Raw genomic sequence first — 20,526 nt, forward strand, 5'->3', positions numbered from 1 at the left:
AAAAAAAGGAGAAACCTAAAAATATAAAAAAAACGAATTATTAAAATTATTGTGATGACGTGAGCTTAATTTTTTCGACACTGGGGATGTAAAAATCACTCCAGATGCTCGTTTCCGGGTTAACCGAATCTAATCTTAACAGAATGTAATAAAATCTTAACGTTGACACGCTTTCCTTTTAACGTTTGTTTCGAGTGAATGCTCGCGATTCGCGTGTAAAATCTATAAATTTACTGCCGCTCTAAGCGAAGGCAAAGTGGAGAGAGAGGAGAGAGGACATCAGCTTGTTAAAATATATCTGCGTGGGTTCGCCGACCCCTTCGCGGCGGGTGACTTTTTATCCTAGGACTGTTTTTTTTACCTCCCTTCCGCGTCCGCCGAAGAAATTCCCCAGGAATTCGTGAACCATTTCAGGGGCGGGTTTTTGCATGATGTTTCACAGCGTGCGCGACCTTTCCCAAGCTTCTCCACGCCGAGGACGGTGCCCGTTGGAATTAGGTCGCAGGAGGTCAGGATCTCATCCTTCCGTGTCCACGGTTCGGGATTTTTATACGCGTCAAGGCCGGCGCGCGGTGATTCAGCTAGGTTTTTGCGTATTAGCGAATTCGTGGGGTTCGTCGGCACGGGACGGGCCGCGTTTCGACCGCGTCGTTGTTTTCTCTCCTCGCGCGAAAATTGCTGGGTTGCACCTACGTGTGGGTACGAGGAAAAACCATTCGTATAATCGGCGACGTTGCGGCTTGCGGCTTCGCGCGTAAACGAGTTACGACATACCTAATAGATATATTTCGCATATAAATGTTTTTTAAATGATTCTCGCTAATAATGGATTACAAGACGCGTTCGGCGAATCGTCAATTATTATTCAATCGAGTTTTAATAATTTCGTAACGCAAGTTATAACATTAGTAAGAATCGCATTTATATTTTGTTGCGAAATATTGATCACTAGAATCTCCATCTATTTAACGAATAAAGAAATATAAACGAGCTTGTTTAAAATTAAACTGCCGAGGCACGATAGGTAGGTACCCCATCGTTGCGTTCTCTCGTACCATGTTACCACCAAAATTCCTTCGACCTAGGCATAGTCTTTTCTCGAAAATCGCGGAAAACGGGAGAATTCTATCCGAACGGCGGAACGATCCGGAGCCGACATCGTTAGATCAAGAAAAGCTGTTCCCTCTTTGACGACGGTGCCCAACGCGGCGCGAGGGAGAGAGAGAGCAGGACGGCGAGACTGCCGAAAGAGCGAGAAGGAGAGAGAGAGGAAGAGAGATCGTGTTTCCCGCGTACCCCGCCCCCGCTCTTTCGCCCTTCCGCGCGGCGCGCCGCGTCTTCCCCCGCTAGTGAGCGCGCGCGGCGCGGCGGCACGAGAGCGAGCGACGGCGGACGGCGCGAGGGGGGGAGAGCCGAGGGCCGCCGAAGGCGGCCGAGCACGGCCGAACGGTCGTTCGAATCGCGGCTCCCGCGTCAGTGCTGAAACCGCGTCCGCGGTTCACGGTTCACGATATCCGGGCTTTGCCGCGGTTGCACTTTTTTGCACGTCCCCGGGCCGGGCAGCGGCACGCGAGAGAGAAAAAAAGGGAAACGGGGGTTTGACGCGTTCACGGCGAGGTCGCCGGGAAGAAGTCGCGGAGGTGCGACGGCCAGTGTTCGGAGCTCGTCAACGGCGTGGCAGAGAGAGAGAGAGAGAGACGGAGAGCGGGAGGGGAGAAATAGAGCGCGAGGGAAGCACGGGTGACCGGGTGATAAAGGAGGTCATTTTTCGAGCGGCGATCGAGAGCTTCCTTTTCGGCGCCGCTCCGTCAACGGGCGCGACAATGGCGCGGTCCGCGAGCGCGCGAGTCGCGCGGCGGGTCTCGGATCGCGGCCGCGCTCGCCGGCATTAGGTATATAGGCGGCGTTCCGCTCGAGTGAGTTATTCGCGCGAGTTATTATGCGCCTTGGCGGCGAGCCGCCGGCGACGCGTTGCTGCCTTCCGGAGGTGGCGATCGACGACGGTACGATCGCCGGGCGATAGTTGGAGATCGCTCTGCGCGTCGCGGAAGAAAAACGGGACGAAGAGAAGAGGAGAGGAGGCAAGAGGCGAGAGAGCGGAAGAATGACGCACGAATGGCGTTACGTCGCTTAATCGCGTCGCCGCCGTCGTCGATCGGCAGCGCGTGAGCTCCTCGCCGAGGAAGAAGAGTCGAAGAGTGTGAAGTTGGCCGCGTAACGCGCGGAGGAAGGAGGAGTTCGAGGAGACGCCGGGTGCGCTCGCGTTTCCATCAACAGCTCGCGACGAACGAGCGTCGCCGAGCGGGTGCGCGACGCGCGCCCGCGTGCGCGCGGGCCCTCGCGTGTGCCCTCCGTGTCCCCGCGAGCGAGTTCGACGCGAAGTTCGCCGCGATCGGAATCCCGCCGGAGTTTGACGTCGGACAGTAGTGCGCTTTAAACTCTTCCCTCGCGCGCCCTCGCGCGCGGCGATCTCGGAAAGGCGCTCTACGCGGAACCGTCGAAAAAAGGTAAACAGTTAGTCGACCGAGAGAGAGAAAGAGAAAGAGAGAAAGAGAGAGACGGACACGCGGTGCCGGGCTCGAGGCTCGACGAGTTTCAATCTCGGCGCAAGGTCGCCCCGTCTCGGCTCTCGGCGCAGTGTTTACGTCTGGATATCGAAATCGAAGACGCTCGCGAAGACAGCTAGCACGGATAGCGACGGCGACGCGCGGCCGGTGTCAGAAGTCAGAAGCGTTCACGCTCGGGCGGGCAGCGTGGCGAGTCAACGTCGATGACCGTGCCGGGGATCCGAGGACGGATCGGACGCTCTCGGCTGTCTCGGCACCGAGGTGATACGTGCGGCACGCGACTTCCGCTCGCGGAGCGAGCGGGTCTACCGGGAGCGCGCGGTCCCGGGACGCTCGTACACGTACGCGAATGCCAGTGAATCGTTCCTCGACGCTCCGATCGACGGAAAGTTGTTGTCGTCGTCGCGCGTTGTGCGCGAGCGCGGCGTGTAATACCGCGACGATATCGCGCTATCCGCGGTGCAGTGATACCATCGACGGTGAGGTGTATGTCGCGCGCCGCGTGTCGTGTCCGTATTGCCGCGGGAGAGTAAAACGGAGGAGAGAAAACGAAGCCGAGAGAGAGAAAGAGAGAGAGAGAGCGCGACAAGGCAAGGGGAGTACGAGAAACGTGACGTGTGACCGGGAAGTGTGAATACATTTCGCTTGGAACTCGCGAAGCTGCCGACGAGCGAGGTTCGGAAGAGAGAAGATTCGGGAAAAGAGGAACACGGTGATTCTCGACGGGACGCTCTCGATGTATCCCTGGTACCGTGACAGCGTCGCGGCTGCGGCGGCAGCTGGCCTCGGGGGACCGGTCGGCGTCGTGGGTTCCGGATTCTGCTCGACCGGGCCCGGCCAGGGTGGCACCACCATTAAGACTGAGAGCGGATATTCCGACTGCATGCTCGCCCTCGACTACGTCCAGAGTAAGGTGAGTGATGATTTTTGGCGATTTAGCAGCTCCTGTCTTCCGCACACGTTTTGCCACGCTCGAATCTCCTCGGTCTCTCTTTCGCGAGAGTCTCAGCGAAGTGTCCGATTTGTTTTTTAGGCCTAAAGTTTCTAACGCGCATTTAGGCCTGTTCTATGATATACGTCGGATGTTGGAACGCAGCCGATGCTCCAATGAGAAGAATTCGTTCGCCAAAAAGAAATTCTCTTTAGACCATTAGGCCAAGTTCGTTTTCGCCGCACTTAAAGTTAGAATCTCGGTTAGAATAAAACAAATATATTTTTTTTTCATTCTAACTTATGGTTCAGAAGTGCAGCGAAAACGAACGGGTTTGTTATTGGCTGCGTTCCGACATCCGATGTATTATAAAACGGGCCTAATAAATTCCGTCCGCCAAATATGAAGGTCGTACAATTTCCACGAGAGAACTTTATGCGTTCAATGACACGCCGAAAACGCGGAGATCTTGATTGTTTAATAAAGCGACACTAATTCGAAATCAGAAACCACAAAATCGGAGATGTATCGCGTGAATGATTTCCTCTCGAGGACTCGTCGTTTTGGAGTTATAAGATTTGCGGATTGGAATTGTAATATTGAAAAATTGAAGAGTCGCACTTTTTGTGATAAATTTCTCGGTGAAATTAATGTCCGTCTCTTCTTAATTTAGAAACGAAATAATTTAAAAACGAATAATAAATAAATTCTTGCAGACTTGGCACTGCAAGTGTAAAACAAATTAATAATTTTCTTAAAACGACAACAAATGTATTCGATTTCGCGATAAAAATTTTACTCGAGACGTGTCCAGCATTAAAAATTGTAAACTTGCAGCTAATTTGTTGTCAAATATTGTATTCGTTGTATTGTACGTCAAAATCGTACAATTATTTGGCGGCCGGAGCGATAAAACTGTCGGAAACATCTGTGGCGTTAGTATAATTTCTTTTACGAAATAATCGACGCGTCGCGACGACAAATAGTTCATTCCGATTATTGTTGCCGTTGCTTCTCATGCGGCCCCGCTTCCCGACTGGTTTGTTGCCGATCGTACGATGCGGTATTTCTCCTTTGTGATATTTATACGATGACGGATGTTATTGCGTCTTGCCGAGAATCTTCGGAATGTAAACGAAAATTGCTTCAATCATATTTGGAGAATTTATACATAACTTTCACGGTAAATCAGATTGAGTTTCTCAAATCTCGCGTTGTATAAAGAAAAAAAAGCTAAATCGCGCGTGTTGCATTATCACATTAATTTCCGCCACAAACTTGCATTAGAACGAATGTATAATAGTCATGATATAAATATAGTTCGCGTATAACTGCGCGGTTTTTACCGCAGCGAATAGGAAATTATTTCGAAAAGTATTATTTTGAGACTTTAAAGAGATAGTTTTTTTTTTTAAACGCACGTTGCGTGCAAAACTTTTATGAATTTACATTTAATGAGACTCGCATAAATTTTAATAAGTATAGATATGATAATACTTAAAAAGATAGTAATTTTAAAATAATCGTTTTTACAATAACAGTTAATGCGAGTGATACTGATTGTCTCGTTTGCGACCAGTTGTTTATTATGTCATTATTCATCTCACGTGATTTATGTTCGTGACAAAGTAAACGACGTTTGCACGCTAATACTTCATCTCCTATTAAATTGTTGGAAAAAGGATACGAAAAAAAAGGGGAAAAAAACTATTGCCTAGTATACGTAAGAAGGGATGTAGCTATGACATCACTTATGAAATCAATGCTAATTGACGTTTGTATGAGAAATTAGCATTCTGATGATACGATTTCACGTTTTAGTAGTTTGACGTTAATAACAATTTGCAATTTGAAGAGATAATTTGTTGTTAATCGCGCGATATTTTGCGTATCCGTTTTAGAACGAGATAAATATATTAGCCGAATGGTCAATTATCCGATATGATAAATCCTGTCTTTGATACTGTTGTCGTGGAACATAAAAACTTGGAGCACCTCCTTTCCTTTTTTTGCCGGACGTTGATTACACTCATAGCCGGTACAATAACGTCGTAAGATACTCGTAGATGAAGATTAATACCTGGATAATCGCACGGTGGCAATGAACTTGATATTTCAAAAGAGAATTCTCGCAGCCGCGTGTTGCATTAGTTACATTTCCGCGTATCATTCGCTTGGAACGTACATTTGCATATAATATGAGCACACGATATCCTAGAACTATAATTTTTTAATATTTTCTTCTCGTTATGGAAACTTATATTGAATAATCACGTTTTGACTAATATCCAGATATTTTTTACTTATTGTAATTAATTACTTATTGCAATTATTTACTTATTGTAATTAATATTTTTTATAATTACAATAAGACGCGCGCACACATGCAAAACACATATACATATCATACTGCTTCGATAAATTAAAAGCGCAACGTTTGGATTTAATGCGCGAGTTTCGTAGCATACCGACGGCGGGCGAGGGATCGGCATTTAATGATGATCAGTCTTATATCAAAGAAAGTTTAATGATACAGGATGCGAGTAACTACTGGGTAACTTCCTGAAGGTAGTAGTTTCCGAAGGTTTTTCGAAATAAGTGAAAATTCTGATCTAACATCTGATTCATCCCTCCAACCCATTTACTTTGTTTTACACACTGATTTGCCTCGTTTCCCTCCGCCGTTGCCTTCCCCTCGGGATCCAGCCAGCGAGTTACAACCATAATGAATTATCGCGTTAATCTTTCGATTTGCTTCGTGTATTTTCTTGCGAACATCCGTATAGGTAGCGCGTAAGAAGCACCGAGGAACCCGTGCCGCGACTAAATCGACAAGAAGGCGATCCGGCGTGTCAACCTGTGAAAATGATTCGCGCGTAAAAAACACCGGGCTTGTACTGGTCAAGTGATCTAAGGACAATAACTAAAGCGCCGTTAATGTCGACGATAACTTTCAAATTTTCTATTTCGAAGGTTTCCCTACGCGAAGTTAATAATTACTAATTAGCAATTATCGCGATGACGATAATCAAGTATTATTCTGCAATATCGAGACATGTTGGAAAAAAAACATCAGCTTTCAGAATTTATCTTCAAAATTGGCAGAATAATTCGTATTTCAGACATTATGATAAAGTACAAACGCGAATTTTTCTGATGGCGATAGTGTAAACGCATTTTTCTCGGATCTGAACGTGTAATAACATTAATGGAGGTGGGATGTGATGCACAAACATGTGTGAAGCTCGTTTTTGACAACACACAGCTTGACTGGTTGATAGCGAATTACCTTTGGCGCCGCGAGCGATATCATTATGTGCTATATATGATTTTATCGTTCTTCTCAATTGCACCACGCCGTGAGCCGTGAAATCGCGGAATAAAGTACTTACGATTCGCAATTACGTATTCACGATTGTCACCCTCGCGTAATTTTAATATTGTTAATACATATAATTTTATGCGATTAACCGAGAGAACTCTCTCGAAATCTTTCTCAGCGAAAGCACGGCGAGTTAATTTGATATAATCACCCGGTATGACTCTGTAATGTACAGCTTTTTTTAAATTATTATACGTGCAATGATAATCGTTTAATAGCTACCTAACGCGGCCGTTAATTATTAACGACGGCAATTAAGTAGAGTGTTGACGACTCGGCGTCCATTAACGGGTGATTAAGATCTAGGTTCGATTATAATTTCTAGTAATTAGTCGTCCGATGTATGTAAATAGCAACTTTTGCAACTGTGATTTTTTCTTATACTATTCTCTGTTGTCTTTATTATTTATCGGTGTAGTTTTCTGTACGTCTCATCCTTTGCTAATATATATATATATATTGCGTGTTGTGGGATAATCGATATGATTAAATGATACGAGAGGGTAAAGATTGTGCGCGCGATAGAAATATATTCTTGATTATAATGAAAATCCCTTCCTGAATCTTACTTAAACAGATAATAAAAATAAAATAATTACAAGGATGCTGATTAGTGATCGGAATGCATTAAAAAGTTAAATCGATTATCGATTATCGATTGAAGTATATGGAACTACTGTCCCAACAAAATTAAAGCTGTGCTTCAAAACCGACAAATATTATAAATCGGCGCGCAGTTCACTAACAAAAGTTGGTATAAGTATATGTAAAAATTCACAGAAATATTATTATTAACAATAAGTATATATATATATAAAATTTATAGAAATATTATTATCAACAAGAATACCTTGTTACGGCTCTAAGCCCCTTTGACGTTAGATGATTTATTGATCGTATGAGCCTCTGTTATTTAAAAATTAAGTAATTCTTTCAAGAATAGTTTATAATAAATTCGCATTTGCCAAATCGCCTCGCTCGTTCAGCAAAAAATAATACCACAAGCTTTTAATAGTGCATTTGCTACTAAGTTTGGATTTACATAAATTGTTTAATCACTATCTTATTAAATCCTTACGCGACGGGTAAAACTCGATCCATACTGATGCAGGTGTACAAAACGCCGATATAGATAATTTATAGCGTGCCCACGTGATTCGCCATAATCAGAAGGAAACTCTCGAGAGTCCGTTCCGCGATTTAACGAACCACATCGTACGTTGTTACCAATAATTATCGGGCCATCGAGCGGTTTTTTGCCGCGGGTCGATTACCACTCGCCGCCGGGTCACCATCCAATCCGACGACTTTCGTTCGCCGTGCGCGGAATAGATTTTCCTGCGCGATGTCGGTCAGTAAATTAATGACCGGGGCGAGAAATTAATATCGCGCGCGCGCGCAACATATAATTGCCCCGGCAATCAACTCGTTTAATTATGTATATTATATGTCCCGTACGCGAGACCGAGGCCTCTTCGCGACTCTTTGTTACCGCGCCCCTTCACGTTTTCCCGCAATAATTATTCCCGAGCGCGTGCGAGCCGCGAATGATGCGCATTCGAATAGATTACCGGGAAAGCGCGACGACAGCTGATTATAAAAATAATTGCGGCGTATATGCGGGAGCCCACGGGGCCGTGACTAATTGCCTCCCCGTCGGGGGAAATCACCGCCGCGATCTGGAAGTCAATTCGGGTTTCTCACGTGTGTTTATGATAATGATAATACTCTCCATCGATATCTAAGCGTTCCCTTTTTGGGAATGCATCGATGCGCATATCGCCCCCCCTCTGTCTCTCTCTCTCTCTCTTCTTTCTAGAAATGCTATGGTAGCTTGGCCCTTTCACCTTGGCTTCAACATGACTCTTTTTTTTCCCCTGTTGGGAAATGCGGGGCAAGAAACCCGGCAATCCTTATACTTTGCATGTCGGTGACGTGGATTTACGTGTCCTACGCCCCCGTGGTGGAGCCAAATTAATCTGTCTTCCCTACTGTGTCTCATGCTATAGCTTATATTACTATATTAACATTAAAGAATTTTCCGTACAAGAAATATTTTTCATATATAAATTGTATAATAATATAATAAAAAATATTTTGTGATACTATATAAAGAAACAAAACGACGTCACAAGTATTACGCCAAGTGTAAGTGTAGAAAGCTGCGTACGTTAGATTTTTCTATTCAGAAATTGTTTCTGGACATTAAAAAGACTAAAATATGATTAATTAAAGTTTTACCTAGTCGTTAATAAATAATAATACTATACCTCTAAAATTTCTCTTTTCATTATATATATTTCACGAGTCTTTCTCTATTGTTTTATGGTCCCGTCGACCATTAGGGGAATGATGCGATTATTTTGGACTTTTTACGGCGCTTCTTTCAATATACAAGATTTTGTTCGAAAACTGCGTTGTAACGTTACGTGCCTCAATTGGCTGTTTAACGGGATTGTCTTATGAATTCGCTAGGTATAAACGGGATATAGGATAGAAAAAAAAAATTGTCGCTCGGTGTGTTCGGCGTGAGTAGCAGCGGCGACGGCGGTTTATACTTCTTGTCCGCTTGAACGTGGAAACGGAGATGGTTCCATAAAGACCGAACGAAAGAGAACTTCATTGGCTCCTCTCGACCATTCGCAAAAACGCTCTGAAAGTGTAACGTGCAACCGATTTCCCCTTCGTCCTGTCTCACCACTTTTCCACGTAGCGACCATAAGTACCGCGGTCCGTTCTTTGCAGATCGAGTGGAACGATGATGCTGTTTCGCGCGTAATCGTACGCGCTTAAATATGCCCCAAGTCGCCGGTGTTGTTATTAACGTCCGTTTTATTTTACTTATTTGGTTCTTCTAAATATATAATACACCTAAAGGAAAACATTCTAGATTGGAATTCTAACAATAAGTTAAATACTTTTGAATTAGATTAATCTCGTATCAATTATTATTTATTTTATTTATTTGGTTCTTGAATCTTTAAGTATTTCATATACCTAAAGGAATTCTGGATTAGAATTAGATTAATCTCGTGTCAATTATTATTTAATTATATTATTATTTAATTAATATTATTATTAAATTTATAGTGTATTTGGAAATATTAATTTATTTGTGGAGCTAATTAATCTTTTGTAATAATACCCCTCAGTTGCCGATTTGTCACATGTCGACAAATATAGTTTGATATTCTGCTTTGATGAAATCTAAAAAAAACTACGTTTTCTTCCACCTTCAAGTTTGTATATTGAAACTAGACTATTATTACTACTTGCTCTACTATTTGTGATTACGAGACTTTTCTACCGCATCTCGTAAGAGTGCAATGTCTTCTCTTTCCAAAAGTCTCGCGAAGCTCGTACGGCGATGCATGCCGCGAAAGGAAATAATCAGGATCGCTGACGCGATTCTCATAATTCGGAATGAAATTAACTGGCCGTGTTGATTTTTCCGCTTGGGAAACCTAACGACCGTTACGAGGGGGCGGCTCGTTCAGCTAAGAAAAACATTGTGCTCCTGGTGAGTCGAAAACGCACGCAAGGAGTTCTCTTGCGTGCGGATTGTAAAAATTTGTTTTACGCGAATTTATAAAGATAGACGGAAATATCGCAGATGTCGCTGGTAGATTTTCCTGACACCGCCGTGATATCGAGCGAGATGATCGTGACAGACACATGAGATAGCCATGAGCGATCCAACGAAAAAATTAGCAGCTATTATTTATCAAATAGATAACTGTAATTCATTATTATTTGTTAGCGATTCTATAATGACTATTAATTCTACGTAGAAAAAAGTATCGCGGTATAAATATAATTTAGCTGATCATTATTGATGTGTGCTCTTGTTGACTATGATATTCTCGAATATTTCATGAAACATCTTTTTTTTATAGATGCTTTGATCGTTAAGTTTACTGGCATTGTTAACAATTTGCGCGCCCGTTTCGTAAAAGTATTTTGAAACTTATCTCTGAAGATATCTCATTCTCTTTTTCTCATTTTTATACTTTATCTGTACGTTATTAGCTAAAGATTTTTTTTTAATGATTTAAAACTCTTTTTTAAGTAAAAAGATCATGTATTGAAGTCAGCGGCTGCAATTTTTCGTCATTTTTGCTGTAATTACTCACAACTTTATTTGACAGATATGATAGACTTTTTACACCAATCTTAAGCTACAATGAGAGTCTACAATGAGAATTTAAGGCGTAAAATTTAAGTTTTAAGCCTTAAGCCGTAAGGAATTGACCAATCACAGTCGAATATTCTTCTCACATTTGATTACTTAAGGTTTAAAGCTTAAATTCTTACTGTAGACTTCGCTTAATGTAACCAAATTAGTTGTCAGCATTAAAATGATTGGTGCGACGAAGCAGGTGTTCGCGGATCTAGCGGTAGACTCGTTCGCGCAAGATTTTCAAGTTGAAGGCGGCCATCGGCCGTCAGGGCTAGGCACCCGTAAAAGGTTGCTCCTGGATCCGGGCGGCTTTCCAAATTTGGCGGGCCCAAGGACCCTTTTGCGCGATCCGTTGCAAAAATGGCTCGGGCGATGCATGACTCGCGCTTCTCCCCTACCACAGTAGCCCCCCGTCTAAGTTCAAGGCAAATGACACTTGCTCGAACGATTCGGAATGAGATATTAAGTTGACAATATGCGCGCGATGCGACAATGCGGATAACAGTGCTGAAATCGATAGCTTAACAAATCTGTCACGTGCATTCGCCGAGAGATAATGCTTCAGCAAACGAATTCTGAACACTTCTCCGATACTTCGGAGAGTCGTTTCTTTAGAGTCGGAACGAATTCGTCAGCTCGATCAAACGTCAAATCACGCGGAATGTACCCTTCGGCATATTTGGTGCCGATTTGTTACGGTTAAAGGCCCGAATCGAAGCGACGATAAAGAGCGCGACGGGAAAGCTCGCGACCGTGGTGGAGGATGAAAGGGTTCGGTTGCGCCGAAAGAGAGAAGCACTCGAGGTCGCGGCCATTACGGCCGATAAACAGCTCGAAATATCGCCGAAAGAAGAATTCAGTGGTAATGGAGCGGCCGGGCAAAAACGCGGTCGCGCGCAAAGAAAATTAACGGCAAAAGGGAAGAAATGAAACGCGCGCGCACCTACGTGGCCTATCGAGGAGAAGAAGTCTCCGGCCCTCGGCACAAAGAGGCGAAAGAAGGGAAACGAGGAGTGACGGAGGGCGGCTGCGGAAGGCTAAGAAGAACAACAAGAAGGAGAATGCGTCGAGCAATAGCGGCCGGCCGACGGACGGACGGACGGGCGGGCGGGCGGGCGAGAGGGAGGGAGGGAGGGAAGGAAGAAAAGAAGAGAGGAAGAGAGGTGCGATCGGAGCGTGCGCGTCCAAGTACTGCGGAGGACGTTCGCGATGCATCTTCCTCTCTCTCCTTTCTCCGTCCTTGCCCTCTTCTCGCTCGCACGTCCGCCATTCCGTCCCTCTCTGACCCTCTCCCCTTTCTCGCTCACTCTTTCTCTCTTTCTCTCTTTCTCTTTCTATCGCGCTGACTTGGTTCTCCAGGTAGTTCGTCCTCCGATTGGCGGGCGTGAACGCAGGTGCGCGTGGGTGGGGGAGGCGTGGTACCCACCTCCTATTGGCTACCGGGTCCTACCCACACCGGAAGTGGGGCGACGCTGGAGGAAAGAGGGTAGAAACGAAAGGGGGGGCAGAAGCTAAAGGCAGCTCCTCCGCTCGGGCTCAGGCCGAGGGGGCAAAAACAATATCGCATCTCGCGCGCAACGCTACAAAAACCTGCCAGGTGGCATTTCGCCTTACCTTGAGGGTTACTGCCTCTTGCACGCGAACACGTACACACATGCATGTATACGCGCGTCTACGTGCACCTATATGTTATACCTGTACCTGTATACCCTGCGAAACCCGCGTCGCCGCCATGCTACCAAGTATCGGCGAGGGGATGCTCTCTCGCACCCCCTTGACTTCTCGGCCAAGAGGATCAAATTCGAATGAAAGTTTTATACTCTTCCCCCGATTATAATTTAACGGGGTAATTCGTCAATATACTAAAGTTTCTACATTTTGGTAGAACTTTCGAGAGAACTTATGATAAAGTTCGGCTATACTATTGAGATGTGATATATTTAAATAATTTTTCTATGGCAATCAGATTTTTATGAAGAAAAATTTCGATCTTTTTATTATCTTGTTAAATCTTTTAATTTGTCAAATTCAATTTTTATTCTTGAATTTTGCTAAGTTTAAGAGTTTTTTCATATTGGTACCTAAATATATACTTCTTATTATAGCGTTAATTCTATGAATTGTAGATTTAAAATGTTTTCTGTTTTAATTTTTGAATACATTTTTAGTGATAATGATTAAATCATTAATACTATTTTATGTTCATTACATTTAAACACAACAGTACTGACCATTTGTTTTCTTATTCCAATTAGAATTAATGCCAAGAGAAAACTCGTTATAACTATAATTAGTTAAAGATAATTTCTAGTATCGTAATGAGATTTAAATTGTTTTAAAGATAATTATTTTAAAGAACATTATTTCTTGAAGTAAGAAAAGTTTAGAAAAAATTACTAGATGCGTATAAAAAAAAGAAAGGCAATCCATCTTAAATTTAATTTTTTGGCAATTGTTGGCGCCGAAATGGAAGAAAGCCGAAACATATTGCGTACCATTTATTTTAAAGGTAATCGAGAAGAAAGTTACTTTTGTGAATGTTAAGCAGGAAGGTGTTGCACAATGCCAGTTGTAAGGTGGTTTAATTGCATGTCTTAAAATTTAATTTTTTGTAATGATATCCGCCTCAAATATCTAAATGAACGTTACGTCAAAATTAGAGATATACGCAAATATGCAAACGATGCATAAGTGGGAGTACAAAGTCCATGAACGTTTTATATAACTCTCGCATATGTTTCATGTACATTATATAAGATATAAGTGTAATCTGATATTCCATGTTTATATATGAAATCATTATACTATATAATTTAAAATTATGATAGATATAAACTAATCTTGGATCTTTATTTATTCATCTTGTTGCATAAAACGCACAAAGTTAACGTCTACCTGTTCATGCGAGCCAAATGAGTGTAATACCGGCACGATGCTTTCGAGGCTTTTAGTTAGCACATAAATCTTCACGAATAATAACGTATAGCCATCCATTAGGACAATTTTTGACAGGTTGGTATAATTTAGATTCAGGAAATAAATGGAAGAAACAGGGGAAGGGAATGTAAGGGGAGAGGGCGAATCGAATGTGAATGTTTTAGCAACACGAAAGAAAGCATTGAGATAAAAGCGATAAAGTGTACATCAAAACGAACGTGAAGATCGTGCATCGCGCGAGTAGATAGAGATTAAGCATTGGCTAGTTGGAGACGATTGCTCATTTATTGCGAATCCCTCGATATGTCAGCTTAGAGATAACGATACACGGAGGAAAAGAATTTTGCTGTTGCTGCGAAACCATAATATCGGAACCAATTATTTGATTTGACAGCGAAATTTGCTTCGTTGAAAAATCTCATCGAATGATCGTAGAAATATGAATTTGCTGTCGAAGCGAAAGTAGATAGTCTATTCATAGCTAATACAATTTGCTGTTGCAAGGAAAGAATTTTTTATTACCACAGCAAAATCATTTGCAAATTCAGCAAAAATGAAAATTCTTGACAAATCTTTTTGCAGTAACGATTATTTGCTATGACGACATAAAAAGACATAAAGTATGCCAGCAAATCTCTTTTCTGGGTATATGCAATTATATGTAACGAAAAATGTCCTCTGACAGAAGCATCTTGATTTGATTAAATTTATTTAGGAATATTATAATTTAAAACACGATAAGTAATAGAATACTTTTATATATATATATATATATATATAAAAGTATTCTATTATTGGTGGTCCAATATATATATATATTGGACCACCGATTGCAAATGATTGAACATGTTTGACTTACGCAAAGTACGCTTAACATTTTTTATATTGCTTTATACTATATAATTATATTCGACATAAGCCATCATATATAATAAAAATATTGTTTATGCTTGGCTCTCCTTTTAACAGTTTAATTTCTATAGTTTATGTAATCCAGGAAGATTGACAGTTTAGCGAATATTGAAAGATGCAGTTTATAAAAGCATTTAATTTGAATGCGGACATAAATTAGGAGTGCTTCAAGAGTCGTCGTCAACAGTGGACCCGTGTGCGAATTTTAATTGCACATCACGATGAGGCTCTTTTAATTATCGCGATAATTTTTGCCTTAAATAATTAAATTAATACTGCGTTATGCCTTCTCGATACTAATCACGTGCGAAAAGTCGAGATGGTGTAAGATGCGCGCCCGTGCGAAGATCGCGAGTAGTGTTTTAATTTCAGGCCGCTCCGGAAGGTGTAATTTTCGAATTATCAGTATCCATCGCGCGTCCACGGATGGTTTGATAATTGCGGCCTCTATCCAACGCTACGCCGACGGCGTGTAATAGCGAGCGATTTCCGTGATCCCGGTCTCTCTCACGGCCGTTCGTTTCGCAAGAAACGAAAAGACACGTACGCGCGGCGCGTTACACGGCGGACATATCGTGCGATCCGCGAACGTTTAAACAATGGCGAATAGCGGCCACGGGAATCCTCATGAATAAAGATCAGAATGTTTGTATAACGATCGTACGTGCCATCTCTCATCGCGAAATCCACCGTGAAATGCGATTACGGACTGTCGCGAATTACTATTGAGCGGTAAAACTTTTCGCACGGTTTGTCTAGTAACTTTTCAAAGTACTGTGCTAATGTGAGGAAAGTGAATTCCGGTATAAAACATTGAAATTAGATACCAAACCCCAGGATCTTAACAAATGACGATCATTTCGTGTGGCAACCATGAAAATTCGCTTCCTTGATATTTTTCTAAAAATATTTTGAATTTGAATTTTTATGATAAATGAGATCTGCGAGAAAGAACGAACGCCTCCAAGTATTCGCTTTTACGTTCCGTTTGCTCGGACGCGCGATAGAAAGTAACAAGCTCCACCGGCCGATTCGGATCGATTCGGCGAGGGTATACTTCCGAGCGCGGCTAGGTATAAATTAATCAGACAATTAATCGTGTAATGGCTTTAATTGGACCCTGTTAAGTGTCAGCGGTGTCTGCCGGGCATAATCTTTGCCGTAGCATCTGCCTTATCTACATACACACTTCGCCGTGTACGGTCCAGAAGCCGACCGACGGCCACATGTACTGAAACGCGGACCGGAGACCCCCGTGCGGTTGTTGAGATCACAGATAAGTATGTGAGATTTAGTGAGATATCCGATATCGCTTGATAACCATGGCATTACACCGCTTGTAAAAGCGGCGGCAGATTCCGTCGTCCGCTTCGTTCGCCGCTTCGATGCCGCGCGACGCGACAAAATGATATTCGGCTTCCTGGTTTCATTCTTGGTAGATAGAAGATTTTCCTTCCGGCTTTAACTAGCCTAAGCTTGTCGTCGGAATATTTGTCTCGATAAGAAATTTACTGCAATAATGAATTATATAAATGTATATGATTTATGTCATCTCGGACGCTCTTGAACATTTGGCTAACATGCAGAAGTATTTATATCTATCCATTTGTTATTATAATTGATTTTGAAAATGATTTAGTTTTGCATCAATCTTTTGCTGAACGTACGACAAAATAATAGCGTAACGTAAAATAATAGCATAACGTAAAATAACAGTGCGGAAACTATTTTCTTTGGAAATGTCTCGTGTAAACTAGAAATTGAAACAAGTGCAAGTAATAATTGAAACATTGTTGAATTTTTTTTCTCTTATTTATGTAGCAGTTTTTTTTCGGTGTATTTATACCGTGAATTTTCTTCGGAGATATTATACTAATCATGTTTCTTTCTCGCGTTTCCGAGTTCCACGTGCGCGAGTCAAGCGGCTTATTCAGGGCTGGTGGAATCTCGTTCGGGATATAATTACAGAGCACGGACGGACGTATATAATTCTTCGTGATTGTGACTGCATTTCGATCGTAACTTTCTTGGCTCGTAATCGCCGTAACTCGCGCCAAAACGTTCACAACATTCTACGCGGTTGATTAGCGTTAATGGTTGCCACATGCACGACGGAAACGAAAGTAAAAAGGATCGAGCTAGAAAGAGACGCGGTGCATGTTAAGTTTGGATAGAAAATCGTTGGAAACATTTGAAAATTATTCCATTATCGCTATTGCTTCATTATCATTTCGTATTTGTAAATTATAAAAGCATATAATTCTGGACCAGCGTTTCGAGCTTCAGCCGCTCGAAATTTGATCGAACAAGGCATTCAAAGAGGTATGATTGAAGTGCATATGCAGTGTCCTGAGAAACTATTAGCGTTTTCTACTAAGAAAACTACTGGTGCACACTAAGTAAAATTTTACTGTTTTAATGTAAAAATCAGTTCACATATTTTCAGCATTTAATGTTGCGCTGTAATTAATTTGACAAATTTTTGTCAGTAGAACATTAAACACTGAAAATATGTGACCTGATTTTCACATTGGAACAATAAAATTGCACTAAGTGTGCACAAGTATTGCACTAGTTTTTCTAGTAGAAAACGCTATTGTAGACAAACTTTTTCCCGCGAAAGAGCGAAATGCCTTCTTCAGATTCTAAGGGATGGTGAAGGATGTGCAAAAGTGAAGAGACATGCAATCCATAAAACGTGTTTTATTGGTGATTGCAATATGATAGCGAGTGACAGGGAGTGCCATTATGACAACTCACAGCAATTGTTCGAAGTTTCGATTGCTGACCTCATAGCAGAGTTTACAGTGTTACAGTTTCTGGAACGGAAAGGATGGAAGCTTGTATAACAATTGCTGTGAGTTGCCATAATGGCACTCCCTATCATACGCGCTACTGCAATCACCAATAAAACACGTTTTTTAAATTACATGTCTAAACTCATTATCCTATATCCTACCCTTAGAATCTGAAGGAGACATTTCTGACCGTCTCCCGAGAAAAAGTTGTTCATCTTGTTCCTTTGGACCTTCTCTCCCCCCCTCCTGAGTTTGTCTAGATAGTTTTTCAGCAGTCTGTATATTTTACTACACCAATGAATGGGAGAGGGTACTCTCTATATCTTTTTATTTAATCCAAATTAAAGTTGGACTTATTACGAGAATAAATATGTCACGGTATTTATATTCGCTATATAATATTATTTACGTGCTTGCAACTTTTTACCGAACTTTTCGCCGAAGTAGAAGAAGCACGCAGTGGTCGGACAAGATTCTTGGTTATGGTGCTTTGATTTCTTAATTGTACAGTTAATATTATTTTTATGGATACTATAATTTTTTATAATCAAACTTGAATTCATTAAAGACTAAATATGTCAAAATTTTCATTTGCTATATTATTTACGCTCTTGCAATTTTTTTCTTCCATTTTTCACTGAAATAGAAAAAGCATGCGGTGGTCGGACGAGGTCCTATGTGCTTTGACGGTTCTCTGTTTAATTTGGCATTATCTTATAAGTCTTTCTTCATCAAACTAGTAACGGAATTTTTTATGAAAATATTCTCTGCTCCGTGCAGCTTGAAATACGCGTGTTTCATTGAATTCTGCGTGGATTTCACGGGACGGCCAAGCGCCTTTCGCATCGCGGAAGATTGTCTGTACCATCCAAGCTTCTCTGTGCTTGGGAAAACGTCAAAACGGTTCTGAGTTCCGTCGTAGCGTGGCGCTAGTAGGCATGCCAATACAAAAGCGTGTCTATAGCGTGCTGCGACCTCGGATCGTAGAACACGTGCAAAGCCGCACGTTCACGTACGAAGCTATTGGAGTTGAAGAAGTATGGATCGGTTCGATGATCGATTCGGGACAATCCTCTTTCGCACGTTTTTCACGTTTCCCACAGCGTTTGATACATCATTCAGCATTTTTTTACAATGTTATGCTATACGAAATGAGCGTCTAGCTATCCGGAAGAAGATAGTTATTGCCCATCGTTTTAACATGCATACAAACACAAGAACGGCTCCTAGCGAAAGTGAAGCATATACCGTAATTTACGTTGGAGACTCGCGGTGGGAGGGTAGCTCTTCTCTTGCTCGCTTGGAACGGCGAGTAAAATGCGGGAAAAACAGGTGTGGGCGCGTAAAAAGTGCAAAACGAGGGATCCAAGAGAAATAAATGCATAAAAAAAACGCATTAAAAAGTATCACGATCGATACGTGAGTTTTTTTCCGGGAAGAAAGCGAGTGAGGAAGAGCGAGAGAGAGAGGGGAAAAAAGCACGAGCGGAAGGTTGTTTCGTTGTAATCTGAAAATTGATACACACCACAGCGACGACGCTCGTCACGCTGACTTTTTCCAGCTAGAACGCGAGGCGTTTCTGCCTCGTCGAGGTTGCATTAGTTTCACGCTGGAATAGGTCGCCTCGGTTGCATTTTTTACATGCGACTGCTCGTCCTTCCTCGCGCCAAAGGTCGGATTAGTGTCGTTGCACGCGCGCACCGGAGACACTTCTTGGCACACTTTGTCCCCCGCCTTTTGTTTTGTATTACCCAGCCCTTATTTTAAATTCTCTTTTTTTCTTACCGTGTCGATGCAACTATGCGGAAAATCGATCGCCGATAGCTCGCGCTGCCGCTGCTGCGCGATGTTATAATTTTAGAGCCGCATAAGCGAGAGCCGCGCGCGCGTTACAACGTGCACACGTTCTTCCTTCTTCTTTTTTTTTTTTTATTAAAGCCGTTAATGGCGACGGGCATTTCGACGTGCACGGCGAGATTATTTAATCTCTATCTGGTCTCGGAAAAATTAAAAGCTTAGACAATCTTTTGTTTTTTGTAATTGTTAATTATGTCGTGTTAAAGATAGATGCAACCGCTATTGTAAACTTGGCAGATCTGGAATCTCACGACTTTTGCCGTAAAATGTTACATAAATTTGCCATAAAATTATCGCGATGTGATATCATATAATTAAAACATAAAAAATATTCATTTTTTTGAAAAAAATGATTGACAGTTTTAAGTTTTTTATATATTTATTATTTAAATGAATGTAAGTTTTATGCTGTTCGGGTCGACGTCTTTTTTCAAGCGTATATAAAAACGAACAATTTTGTTAATGGGAGGCTTGGCCTGTCGCCGCGTCTCCAACTGGTTGCTCCAGTTTTTTTACGCAAAACTTCTGATGCTCCCTTATTCCAAGAGATAGGAAGATGATTTGGTTAACTTTTAGCTTCGTCACTTTGCTTGAAATATAACAAACGTTATAAGAACAGATGTTTTGACAGAGATCGCGCACTTTGTTCGACACCGTTGTCGCGACATTGACGATTGATAGACAAAATAACGAAGGATTCAATTAGTAATCGCGGAGGGATTTTTGGAGAGAGAGAGAGAGAGAGGCGCGGATGGTTAAAGGTCAAGCTTCCAGGAAACCAGTTTGGAATGTCTGTTCGAGGCACGGACTCCCAATGCGTGCTTAATGATGCAGGAGATTTTTCGGATGCAGTAATCTCTATTTTTGGGCGTCGTTTTCGCATCCGTGATGTGCCGAATTTTTCTTACATATAGCAATAACGAAATGAACCACCTCATTTTCTGACGTTTAGCATTCTCGAA

At 42.2% G+C, this 20,526-nt stretch overlaps 1 protein-coding gene across 1 annotated transcript in view; it reads left to right on the forward strand.

The window, feature by feature from the left end:
• The first annotated feature begins 2,394 nt into the window (after positions 1 to 2,394).
• Positions 2,395 to 20,526, forward strand: part of LOC112466945 (zinc finger protein rotund-like) — a 162,770-nt gene continuing 144,638 nt past the window's right edge. The window contains exon 1 of the mRNA XM_025035310.1: positions 2,395 to 3,480. Within this exon, the coding sequence (XP_024891078.1) occupies positions 3,304 to 3,480 (177 nt within the window). The 5' untranslated portion in view covers positions 2,395 to 3,303. The remainder of the gene's footprint in view (positions 3,481 to 20,526) is intronic.

The sequence above is a fragment of the Temnothorax curvispinosus genome, unplaced genomic scaffold, assembly GCF_003070985.1.
Source record: "Temnothorax curvispinosus isolate PA1 unplaced genomic scaffold, ASM307098v1 QBEX01016763.1, whole genome shotgun sequence".
In the NCBI taxonomy this organism is placed as follows: domain Eukaryota; kingdom Metazoa; phylum Arthropoda; class Insecta; order Hymenoptera; family Formicidae; genus Temnothorax; species Temnothorax curvispinosus.